The sequence below is a fragment of the Choloepus didactylus genome, chromosome 27 (assembly GCF_015220235.1).
Source record: "Choloepus didactylus isolate mChoDid1 chromosome 27, mChoDid1.pri, whole genome shotgun sequence".
Lineage (NCBI taxonomy): Eukaryota > Metazoa > Chordata > Mammalia > Pilosa > Megalonychidae > Choloepus > Choloepus didactylus.
In genome coordinates, this window is record NC_051333.1 from 22,909 (window position 1) to 34,829 (window position 11,921).

The window sequence follows — 11,921 nt, forward strand, 5'->3', positions numbered from 1 at the left end:
CTGCCAGTGCCTAAGACGCGAGACATTGGGCGGCCCTGGTTCTGGCCCTGCAGGCACCGTCGCAGGTCCAGGGTCTGCGTAGAGCTTCCGCGAAGGAAGCAACGGAGCCCTTAGGTGGGTAATGGGAGGGCATTCAGCTTGAGACGGGGTGGCATGCTGCGACCGAGCCCCCAGGACTGGCGAGGCGCACTGGGGCTGGTCCAGCAGTGGGGTTCGAACCTTCAATAGCCTAGGGCCGGCCGCAAGAGGACGCGGCGCTGATACACATGCGCCTCGCCGCCGGCCGACTCGGAGGCGTGTACGCACGCGCATTCCTGCCGCCTCCCAGCATTCCGGGCGCGGGCGGGGCGCGTGATGTCAGGTCGTTTAATCCGGAAGCGGCGGCGGCAGTAGAAGCGATAGAGCTGGGGAACCGTCGGTGGGCGCGCCGGGAATCTGAGCGAAGGGTACCGTGACCCGGAAGCGGAAGCTAGGCCCCTCGTCCCAACTCCGGTGAGTGGCTCCTGCTGGGCCTGGGTCCCGGGTGGGCGCAGGGCGGCGGCGTTACGGGTCCTCTCTTTGCCAGGAGTCCAGTGCCTCGCCATTCCCCAAGAACCCCGTCCTTAGCTCTCGGGGTCCCCATACGCCGCTTTGTTTTTGGAGGCCCGAGATCCTGTCCTCGGTGTGCAGGCAGCACCCCCGAACCCTGCCTGTCTTTGGTGTCCACGGTTCTCTAACGCCACGACCATGTCTTCGGCCCCAGGTTCCCTCGGTTCCCTCAGCTTTACGGTTCCCAGTCCTCATGCCACCCACACCCTATCCTCAACTTCAGCTCCCCACACACCTCCACCCAATTGTCCTGTCCTCCGGAGCTCTGGTCCCCGATGTCCCCATTGCACTCACCCCCACTGAAGCTCACCTGCAGCCTTAGTCCATCAGAGACACCAGGGGAACTCACTCCCAGGTCCTAAGAAAGAAGCCAAAGCCCTGTGCCTTCTGTGTGCTAACCCCCCTAAGGGCACAGTGACGGAGAAGGAACGACTTTTAGGCCAGTGTCTGTCCTAAAGTTCCTTGGCTTGCCCCCATAGTCTTTGCCACCCCCTCCTGGCCACCCATTCACACCTCCTCTGCCCTCTAGTCCTTTCCCATTTCTCAAGCCTTCCCTGACCCCACCCTGCCTCCCACCCTACCTCGGGCCCCATGCCCTACCACTAGGCCCTTCACCTGCCTCAGACCCACCAGGGGGGCTCCTGCCACCATGGACCTGTTGTTCGGGCGCCGGAAGACACCAGAGGAGCTGCTGCGGCAGAACCAGCGGGCCCTGAACCGTGCCATGCGGGAACTGGACCGTGAGCGACAGAAGCTGGAGACCCAGGAGAAGAAAATTATCGCGGACATCAAGAAGATGGCTAAGCAGGGCCAGATGGTGAGGACTGGCAAGTGGGGACTGGGACAGGGAGAGGACACATCGCATGATGGGGAACTCTTGTCACAGTGGGTGGAGATGGCAGTGAACAGAACAGACATGCCGACAGACAGTCCAAGGAGACCAGTGGAGTGAGGGACAAGCAAGGTTTCCTTAGTTTGCAGGTCTGAAAAGGCCACCTCCAAAGAAGTAATGTCAGAGCTGAGGCTTGTATGATGAAAAGAGCAAGTCTGCAAAGATCCAAAGAGAGCATCTCAAGCAGGCAGGACAAAGAGTGTGAGACAGGAAGCCTCAGCAAGATTAGGGGGGTGATGGGAGAGAGTTGATGTGGGCCAGACTTCTTGGAATCACGGACCACAGTGGGAGCTGAGTTGGAGGATTTAAGGCACAAGAGGGATGTGGCCTGGAATATGCTTTGATCAGGAGACCAGTGAGAGAAGAGATGGAGACCTCCTGAACCAGGGTGGGGGCATGGAGAGGGGAGCAGAATCCTCTTTGAAAGCAGAGTATAGGATGGGGGATGTGAAGGGGGGGCAGAGCCATGATGGATGACAGGATTTTAGCCTAAGGAGCCAGCTGGGCAGAGGAAGACAAGGAAAAGCAGGTTTGAGGAGGAATTCAAAAGTTAAGCTTCAGATGTGTTTGAGATTCTTGAGCCTGAGGTAGAGAGAGAGGCAGATTTTTTGTCTAGAGCCAGGAGAGAAACTTAGGAGTGTGTGTGTTTTAAGTCAAGGGAGGGAAAAGAACCAAAAAGTGATCTGAGGCCTTCCAACGTTTAGAGATTGGAGGAACCAGGAGAAATCTAAAAAGAAACCTGAGGAATGGTGGCCCAAAAGGCAGGAGAGGGCGAGCTCAGGGTGAGGGGCCAGGGTGAGCAGTGACCACTGGGTTTTTCCACACAGGATCCTTTGAGGACAACAGGCGTGGTGGTGGGGTGGGGGCATCACAAACACCAACTGATGAGAAGTGTGGAGAAGCAAGTAAAACACCCAGCCTTTTCCCTACCACTTATCCAACCCACAGGATGCTGTGCGCATCATGGCTAAGGATTTGGTGCGCACACGGCGCTATGTGCGCAAATTCGTGCTCATGCGGGCCAACATCCAGGCTGTGTCCCTCAAGATCCAGACACTCAAGTCCAACAACTCGATGGCGCAAGCCATGAAAGGTGTCACCAAGGCGATGGGCACCATGAACAGACAGGTCTGCCTTTCCCCTCCCCCCTCCCCACCCAAACTGACTGCAGGGACAGAACTCAGCCTCCCTCTCCCGCCCTCCAGCTGAAGCTGCCACAGATCCAGAAGATCATGATGGAGTTCGAGCGGCAGGCAGAAATCATGGACATGAAGGAGGAGATGATGAATGACGCCATCGACGATGCCATGGGTGATGAGGAAGATGAAGAAGAGAGGTGCGTGGACACAGGGAGTGGGAAAGTGAGCAAGGACATCTGCCCATCACATGTGGAAACAAGTCGTCTTCTCTTCCCTAGTGATGCTGTGGTGTCCCAGGTACTGGACGAGCTGGGACTCAGCCTGACGGATGAGCTGTCAAGTGAGTACTCTGAACCCCTTGTCCCACCCGGTGCCCAGCCCCAGCCCTTCACTCTAATGGTCTCTGCCCCTGATCCCTGCAGACCTCCCTTCCACTGGGGGCTCACTCAGCGTGGCTGCCAGTGGGAAGAAAGCAGAGGCTGCAGCCTCGGCCCTGGCAGATGCTGATGCTGACCTGGAAGAGCGGCTCAAGAACCTGCGGAGGGACTGACTGCCCGGCCCCACCCCCCACCACAGGGCCAGGGGGTCTCCGGGCATTCCCTGTACCCATTCTGGAATAAAGATGTTGAACACTAAACCTAGACCTGTGTGGCAACTGGCCCAAGGGCATGTGGCCCAGCTGGGGTACTTCTGAGCAGGGTGGGCTGGTCTCCACAGGCTTATTTCCTGCTTTGGGGCAGGAGTGGGGAGGCCGTGAGTCTGCTCACAATGGTCAAGGACATGGCCCAGGCCCCAACAGCCCTGGCCCAGCCCAGTAGGGAACTGATGGGGACACAAGGGTGGAGGCTGCCTGACTCAGGCGCCCCACGAAGGACTCAGCTTGTCAGCAGTCACACGTAGAGAAGACAATGATTTGGAGGTAAGGGATGAAGATCAAACCAGCGGCAGCCCCCCGTTTGGCCTGCCCCACACTTGCACATCTCACACCACCTCCCAGCTCACGGCCATGCAGTGCACATCTGCTGCCCCCAACCCGCAGGCACAAGGAGCCCTGGGTCTGGCCCACCTGCCAAGCACCTGCTCCACCCCATCACCCTCCCGAGGTTTGGAAACCTCTGCAGAAAAAGCTAAGGACCAGGCGAGGGGTCTGCATGTAGACAGGAAGACCCTTGTACACCTGAAGAGCACCATTGGGCTTAAAGGGAAGTGGATGCAGGCAGTGGGGCCAGGCCGTCACCCCACTTAAGTCCCCCACCACTCAAGGACCGAGAAACTGGTGAAGTTTTTATTAAATCCACAGAAGTAAAAACCATATCGTGAGGGGCTGGGGTACAGGGCCACCAGGGAGTGGAAGCCAGGCCACCGGAAGGGGGAGACAGGACAGAGAAGAGCCAGGCCAAGCTGGCCATGGGGGCCCCAGCCTCAGAGGCCATCACTGGGACCACCAGGCAGCTCTGGGGCCCCCAAGCCAGCTCCCGGCAGGCTCAGAGGTGGAGGCTCCACCAGCACTGCTGAGAACTTGGTGTCACCAAAGGCCTCGTTCATGCGTGTCTCGAAGAAGCGCTGCAGACCGATGATGGACTGCACGTCCGCCTTGTCCTGGGGCCAGGTAGGGGTGTGGTCAGCTGCCCCAGGCTCTGCCCACCCTCAGCCCACCCCTGGGTCCCACCCCACCCCTCTGCCAAGCTCACCTCTGTCAGCTTATTGAACTGTTTGAACATGCGGCCCACGTCCTGCGCAAACTCCTGGGGGGAGCTGTAAGGGGGGGACAACTTCTCCTGGAGGCGAGCACGGATCAGCGTCAAGTCCAGGGTACCACCGGGCTGGTCCTGGGGGGTGGGCAGCACACAACTGAGTGGACGCGGGGCAGGCAGGTCCCCCTCCCCCCACCCCCCGCTCCCCTCCCAGTCCCAGGACTCACCAGGGTGAAAGTGGAGTCAGTGGCCAGCTGGTGCAGGGGACGGCAAGGCTCGTGGCAGAACAAGGCCAGCAGGACACGCTCACACTTCTACAGACAGCACAGGGACCAGATGTCAGAGCCACCAGCCCCACCCCGACCCCCCCAAGCTAGGAACCTGCCCTGGTCCTCACCCGCTGGTTGGTTGGCGAGAGCTTGGCCACCACACCAGCACTATCAGCCCCATCCAGGCTGAGGCTGCCATCCTCCTCCTTTAGGTCCGGGAGCACGTGGCAGAGCGAGCAGCTCCACTCCTCCCTGGGGTGGGTGGAGAAGACAGTGAGGGGCTAGGACCCCCACCCCATCCCACCCAACCACACCCAGTCCAGCCCCACCCAGGCCTGCACCCTGGCACGTCCTGCAGGGCTGGCAGGTGGCAGTCCAGGTGGAAGCAGAACTCGCACTGGTTGCACATGACCAGGTCGCCTGGTTTCTGGCAGACACGACAGATGGTGGCGCTATCATCCAGGGTGCCCGGGCCACCAGCTGGGGCCGAGGCGCCCTCAGGAGCCACCACTTCCAGACCCGAGCTGGTGCTGCCACTGGGTGAAGCCAGGCGGGGGCCCTCAGCGCCAGGACCCTCTGTCAGGGGCATCAGCACAGGCTTGGTTTCAGGGCCCTCGGTGGCAGCAGGGGGGGCTCCAATGGCAGCCTCAGTCTCTTCTTCCTGCAAAGTGGCAAGGGGCAGTCAGCAGAGTCCAAAGTGGGTGGCAGGTGTCCCCCAGTGGCCCCCAAAGCTCACCTTGACAATGGCCATACCAGGGAGGGGCGGAGCCCCAGGGGCGCCAGGGGGTGCAGTCCCAGGTGGGCCAGCAGCAGCCGCAGCGCCACCACGCTCGATGACAATCAGATTGTAGTCCTCGGTGGTGCTACCTGGGAACACCTTGAAGACGGGTGGCTGGCTGTCAGCTGTCAGGTCCAGGTCCAGGCGCTCGAGGCTCACCCGTGGCACCTTACGCATGAGGCCGCTCACTTCGCCCTCACCTGAGCGGGACCTGCAGGACAGGGCTTGGCGTGAGGTCCAAGCCTAGGCCCAGCCCACCACCCCAGGGACCTCTCCACTCACCGCTTCACACCCGACACGTGGGGCTCTGCACTGGAGTAGGGGTCATCTGCGTGGAGACGGAGGGAAGAAGGCACCAGGTCGGGGTGGGCACAGGGCGCCAGTCCCCATGCCCCCACCCAGCTGTCACTGGTGCCAGAAGAGAATGCAGCAGCCACCCAGCTGGGCAGACTCACTCACCTGACCCGAAACCGTAGCCTTCCTGCACCTCCATGGACTGTGGGCAGAGCGGAGTTGGCAAACTCAGGCTGGGGCCTGCAGGGCCTGGTGCCCTCTCCCCTCCCCTGCCCACACCCTGCTCACCTGGCTGCTACTAGCACCCTGCTTGCTCAGGGGCCCAGGTGCCCGTGGGGGAGCCATGGGTGAAGGGCCAGTCGAGTTGGTGCCAGGACGCTCTGCCACAATCTTGCCTGAAGGGAGGGAGCAAGAAGCATTAGAAGGGGCAGTGCCCCAGGGCAGGGGGCCAGGAAGGGGTGCCAGGACCCACCGAAGGCCTCAGCACTCTTGGTCCAGGCATTGAGGTCCCACTGGAACTTCATCTCGCCGTGCGGCTCCACAGGGTCCACAATCATCTTGAGCGCACGATGCAGCTGGAAGTAGATCTGGGGGCAAGGAGAGTGTTAGTGGGAGGGTGGCAGCCCCCCACCCAAAGCCCACCAGGACCCCTGGCCTGCCCACCCCGCACCAGCTTCTTGGAGAGTAACAGGGCAGTGTTGTTGTCACTCTCCAGGGCCCATGAGGCGAAGCGCAGAATGTGCTCCTGGTGCTTCTGGATCTTGGTCATGGTCCAGTGCTGCCGTTCCAACCGCTCCTGCTGACCCTCGGTCACCTTCTGTGGGGATGGGGGATTGGGCAAGGGGGACAGCGTCAGCAGGAGGAGAGACCCCAGGACCCTTCCAGCCCAAAAGGAGAGACCAGACCTGGGCGTCGTTGACCAGCACGCGGCCCCGTTTATTCAGCTCCTTCATGATCTGCAGGATGGCCATCTTGACATCCACCTGCACACGCTTCTGCACGTCAGACACCTGGCGGATCCTGCAAGAGGGGGGATGGGTCAGGCCAGGTGCACACAGCCAAGTCCCCCCACGGCCCTGGCATCCCCACTTACGAGCTGCGAACCTCCTTGGTGCTCTTCTGCAGCGTCGCGTGCTTGTCCCCCAGGCGCTTCACCAGTGAAGCCAGGAGCTTGCGCTGGTTCCTCACTGCATCCTCCAGGAACTGGTACCTGTGGGTCAAAGGGGCTGTAGTGCTGAGCACAGGGGACAGCGCTCCACACCACCCTCCCCAAGCCAGCCGCGAGACTCACTGGTGGTCCTTGTGGGCATTGAGCTGGCAGTCCCGGCAGGTGAGGGTGTCGCAGCTCTCACAGAACAGCACAAGGGGCTCGTGCTTGTGCACGTTGCAGTAGACAGTGCGCTCACCGTCCCGTGACTTGGCTGGCCCTGTGGGGCAGACACTCTGAGACGGACCCTCACCCTTGGCCACCCACACCTCAGGCACCCCTCAGAAGGCGCAGGCAGCACAAGGAGTGCCACCCTGCACCCCAGCCTGCCAGATGTCCTTGTCCTCCTCGTTTCTGAGAACAGAAGAGAAAGACACTCCACACCGCTTCCTTCTGCCCCAGGTGTGTATGTCAAGAGAGCTCCTACCCACCCGCCTGCTGACAACACCTGACCCTTGGTTCTTTCTTTTCTATCCATAGCAGGTCTGCACAGCAAAGAGTATTCCAGCCACTGCAGCACCAACGCCTATACAAGAAGGAGCCGAGCAGAGACGGAAAAAACAAGGGCCTAGGAACACCCTGCCTGTGTTCGGCTGTGGTTCCCTCAAGAGCCATGTCTGCTGGCCTCCCTTTTACATCCCAGCAAAGCCAGGCCACACACCACTTACTACCTGAGGGCCCAAAGAGGCCTTACCCAGCACTACTCATCTTGGATGGGTAACACCCTGGGACCAAAATGAGACACCCACCCTACCAGAAAGCTGCCCTGGCACATCGGCCCTCCCTCCCTCCTCCCCATCGGGCCCTGTGACAGCCCACCCAGCCCAAGGCACATGGTACTGGAACACAAAGCAGCCAGGCTTCAGTACCCCCAACACTGCCCTCCAAGGCATCCAACTCTGCCCTAAACCCAAAAGCCACTGTGGACTCCTGTTCCCTGCTCTTGGCTACTCAGGCCCACATCCCAGTTCTCCAGGCTGAGAAGAACTACACCTTAGCTCCTGAAAGGCGTTCTGGGCCAGATCCCAGGACACTCAGGGCTCCCCAAGCCCCTTTCCACGCCAGAGCCGGCATGTGAGCAGAAACTGGAAACACTACCCGTAGCTCTGGGTGTTAATCATCCCACAGCTGGGACATTTTCGGCCTGTCACTGCCAGGCCATGCCCCAAGACCTCAATTTCCCCAACACTGCCTCAAGCCAGGATACCAGAGAACCCCAAACCCAGGCAGCCTCTAACATCGTTCACCAAGGACACTGGCTTTCCCTATCTGTACCCACCTTTCCCTGCCTAGACCGTCCCCAGAACCAGGTCCTCTGACAAGCCTCCCCAATACCACACACCCCCTGCTCCCTGGGCACCTGACGCCCCACAAGGCCTTTCCCCTCCAGCCTGAACCCTCAGAACCCCAGCCCTCCTGCTTTTAAGGAGGCTCCTGGCAATTCCTCCTGGAGCAACCCCACAGCCAGCTTACCGGTGGAGCGCACGGTGTGGTCCTTGGTGTACTTCACCCGCTGGTGCGCCTCCACGCATGTCTCGCACAGGGGCTCAGAGCACTCCACGCAATAGCTGGTGGCCGGCGCGTTATCCTCACAGCTAGTGCAGCACTGTCGGACAAGGGCGGCGTCAGAGGAGGCAGAGCCACCTAAGGTGCCTCCCTTTACCAGACCCAAGAACCCCACCCGGGAGGAACGTCGGGCCCTAATTTAACTGCCGGTACTGGCGCCGGGATCCTCCCGGCACCTCCGCAAGGCCAGAGAGCTCCAGGGGCAGTTGGGGCATTGCGCACCTGGTTTGCGTCCTGGGCGTCGGTGGCGGCCTTGTTGCCACTGTCACGCATAAAGTAGTTCTCCACAATGTCTTTGGAGAAACACTGCTGCTTGCACACGGGGCAGTCCACCACTACGAAGGCCAGGAGAAGCAGGAAAAGGTGAGCGCCACCAGACGACCGCGCGCCGAGGCCGGCCCCCGGCCCCCGCCCAACCCCCGCACTCACCCGCGCCGTCGCCTGCCGCACCACCGTCCCCCGAGCTGTTGGCGGAGGTGGGCGCAGCGGGCCCGAGACAGGCGTTGCAGGCCGAGTGCAAGCAGGGCAGCAGGCGCGGCTCCCGCTCGGGCCGCAGGCGCTCCCGGCACACGCCGCAGTGCTCCAGAAGCTCCAGCGCCTCCCCGCCGCCCGCTGCGGGCGACGACGCCGAGGCCGAGGCCGCTGCAGAGGCAGCCGCCGCCGCCGAGGAGGCGGAGGCGGAGGCGCGCTTCTCGCCGCCCGCCGAGCCCTCGCCCGGGCCTGGGCTGGCCGAGGCCGCCGTGGCCGCGGAGGCCGCCGCCGCCGAAGCCGCCATTCACACGCCGCCGGGGGGCGCCCAGGGGGGAGGAGGGGTGCGGGGCCCGCCGCGCAGGCGCAGACGCGATCGCCGCCAACGGCCGCGCCGCCTGGGCCGCCGCCGCCGCGAGGCCAAGCGCCGCCCGGGCCGCCGCCAGCCGCGCACGGGGCGCCGCCGAGGCCTGGCCGGCCGCCGCCTGCTCCTGCCCGCGGAGACGCCGCCGAGACGCTGCCGCCGCCGCCGCCGCCGCCGCGCTCCCGCTCCAAGCCACGCGCACAACCGCTCGCCCGCGCGCCCGCTCGCAGAAAGAGCCGCGGTCGGGGGGCGGGACAGAAATAACTGGCGCCGACGCCGCTGCGCACGCGCACTGGGCGCCGCGCGGCCCGGGGGCGGAGCTTGAGCCGGCTGCCGACGGTGGCGCTGCCAGTACGCACGCGCGAACGATGCCTCCTCCCTCCACCCCCGCAGCGCGGCTCGCGCGGTGTGGGCGGGGCGGGGCACGGCACGGCACGTCCGCAGCGCAGTCTAGAGCGTGCGCTCCCGCAGGCCCCAGCCCCACCTTCAGGCCGCTCCGAGGCCGGCCTGTCTACTGCGCATGCGCAAGAACTCTCCAACCCCTGTGTCACCAACAGCTTCGGCGAGGGGGCGGGGTCGAAGCAAGGAGGCGGGGCCTGGGCGGGGCCAGGGCGGAGGGACCCCATCCCTGGAGAAGGGCAGCGACTGAGGTTAGGAGAAGGCAGAGACCTCGGAGTTTTAACCTTTTTACTGTTAAGTATGAAAAACACAGGAAACGGCCCAAAGCCCAAGGTGTAACAGAGCAGCCAAACTGTGAAATCCCACCGACCCCCCCAAGCGTCCCCTCCTCCATCATCGGCCTGGTGGTCGTCTCGACCCTCGACAGTGGGGGAATCCTAAGGAGGGAGCAAGGCCGACCTGAGGGGAAATCCTGTCTGACAGTGAGGCAGGGGCTGCGTGGGGGAGGCGCATCCTGTCTGGAGACCCTCAGCGGGGAGGAAGCTCGACGTGTCCCGGGACTGCCACGAGGAGGGAGCCTTAGCGCCTTCTGCAGGGGCCGCAGCGCGCGCGGGGACCAGCCCTGCCTCGGTGGTCCCGACGCGAGGGTGGACGGGAAGGAAACTTCCGGGAAGATGCGGGACCCCAGAGGCGGGCGGGGACGGTCCCCTGGGGCTGCGGCGAGGGGGCTGCTCCTCCCCCAGCCCCGCGGGCGAGCACAGCCGCGTCGGGCCGCGGCGCTGGGCGTGGCCTTTGTTCCCCGCGGGTCGCGGGAGTTGGTTCCCGCCCCTGCCTTTGTTCCAGCCCCAGCGCGCGGCCTCTAAAATCCGAGCCCCGCCTTGTCGCGGCTTCCGCGCCCCAACCACCCGCGGGTTAAGTTCCTGACCACGGGTCCACTCTTCTCTAATAACTGGGGACGAAAATTGTCGGCTAGCATAGCAGCGCACGGCGCGAGTTGTGGCCGGTGCTGGGCCCCCAAATCACAGGAGCGTGGGAATGACCCTATTCTGAGCCCCTGGGGCAGACGGCTGGTGGAGGAGAGGAGGGGTACCAGAACTGGTCAAAATAAATAGGTGATGGTAAAGAGCATAAGAAACGGCTCCCTAAGGGAAGGGCACTGCTCCCGAAACCTGCAGGAAGGACAGTGTAAGGCAGAAGGAACCCCAAGTGCAAAGGCCCTGAGGCAGGCTGGGCGGCCAGAGTACCTGGGTGGGCCGGCAGGTAGGGTCCCCTGCCACCTTAGGGCCCACGGCTAGGACCTTCCTCCCATGACTCTGAGGGGCCCTGGGGCGCAGGCCTAACCAGAGGAGCGGACCGCATGGCAGGGACACAACAGGCCGCCCTGGGGTCTCCTTGCCTGGCTCTGCTCCCAGTGGGCCCCGGCTGATGGGTCTGTATGGCCTTGTGCTCTCACATCCTCCATGCCCCTGGCCTACCCTTCTCAGCCTCTACCTTGCACTAGACCACCGAGAACTAGACATATTCCTGCTTTGCAGACTCAAAGGGGCGGGGGTTGCTGAGGTCGGGCACAGCCTGCCCAGCACTCAGTGGGCTCAGGCCCCACCTGGCCGCCTGCCCACAGCTCTGGCCCTCTTCCTTTTCCCAACCGCCCCCTTGCGTGCAATTCTCCCTCTGCTGGTTTGGATGTATTGTGTCCCCCAAAACTCCATTATCTTTGGTGCAGTTTTGTGTGGGCTGGAAAGGTATTGGTGTTGATTGGGTTGCAGACTTTTGATTGGATGTTTCCATGGAGATGTGATCACTCAACTGTGGGCAAGATCTTTCATTGGATCATTTCCATGGAGGTGCGGCCCCGCCCATTCAGTATGTGCCTTTATTAGTTTACTGGAGCACTACATAAGCTCAGATAGAGGGAGTGAGCTTGCTGCAGCCAAGAGGGACACTTTGAAGAATGCACAGAAGCGAAGAGAGGAGCTGCAGATGAGAGACAGTTTGAAGACAGCCCTTGAAAGCAGACTTTTGCTCCAGAGAAGCTAAGAGAGGACAAACGCCCCAAGAGCAACTAAGAGTGACATTTTTGAGGAACTGAAGCCTACAGAGGAACGTCCTGGGAGAAAGCCACCTTGAAACCAGAACTTGGAGCAGGCACCAGCCATGTGCCTTCCCAGCTAAGAGAGGTTTTCTGGATACCATTGGCCATCCTTCCTCCAGTTAAGGTACCCGATTGTGGATGCATTATCTTGGACACTTTATGGCCTTAGAA

The 11,921-nt window shown here is 62.3% G+C and overlaps 2 protein-coding genes across 3 annotated transcripts; one reads left to right on the plus strand and one right to left on the minus strand.

Annotated features, from left to right (window-relative positions):
- The first annotated feature begins 338 nt into the window (after positions 1–338).
- On the plus strand, positions 339–3,256 carry CHMP2A (charged multivesicular body protein 2A). 2 transcript variants are annotated; one of them, XM_037818984.1, is made up of 6 exons: positions 339–492; positions 1,213–1,405; positions 2,429–2,608; positions 2,686–2,816; positions 2,898–2,959; positions 3,042–3,256. In XM_037818984.1, exons 2-6 carry the CDS (start codon positions 1,238–1,240, stop codon positions 3,167–3,169), a joined length of 669 nt encoding a protein of 222 aa, XP_037674912.1. In that variant the 5' UTR covers positions 339–492; positions 1,213–1,237; the 3' UTR covers positions 3,170–3,256. The 2 variants fall into 2 exon arrangements, with proteins under 2 accessions (XP_037674912.1, XP_037674913.1); XM_037818985.1 differs by having other exon boundaries at positions 342–492; positions 1,195–1,405.
- A 632-nt stretch (positions 3,257–3,888) lies between these two features.
- TRIM28 (tripartite motif containing 28) lies at positions 3,889–9,299 on the minus strand. The gene is made up of 17 exons (XM_037818907.1): positions 8,857–9,299; positions 8,650–8,762; positions 8,335–8,467; positions 6,946–7,081; positions 6,748–6,864; positions 6,560–6,674; positions 6,325–6,471; positions 6,127–6,241; positions 5,943–6,049; positions 5,820–5,856; positions 5,643–5,688; positions 5,319–5,571; positions 4,924–5,243; positions 4,711–4,834; positions 4,541–4,627; positions 4,311–4,448; positions 3,889–4,218 (listed from the first exon to the last, which is right to left on the minus strand). The coding sequence occupies exons 1-17, from the start codon at positions 9,200–9,202 to the stop codon at positions 4,042–4,044; spliced, it is 2,511 nt and encodes an 836-aa protein (XP_037674835.1). The 5' UTR covers positions 9,203–9,299; the 3' UTR covers positions 3,889–4,041.
- Positions 9,300–11,921: the final 2,622 nt, after the last annotated feature.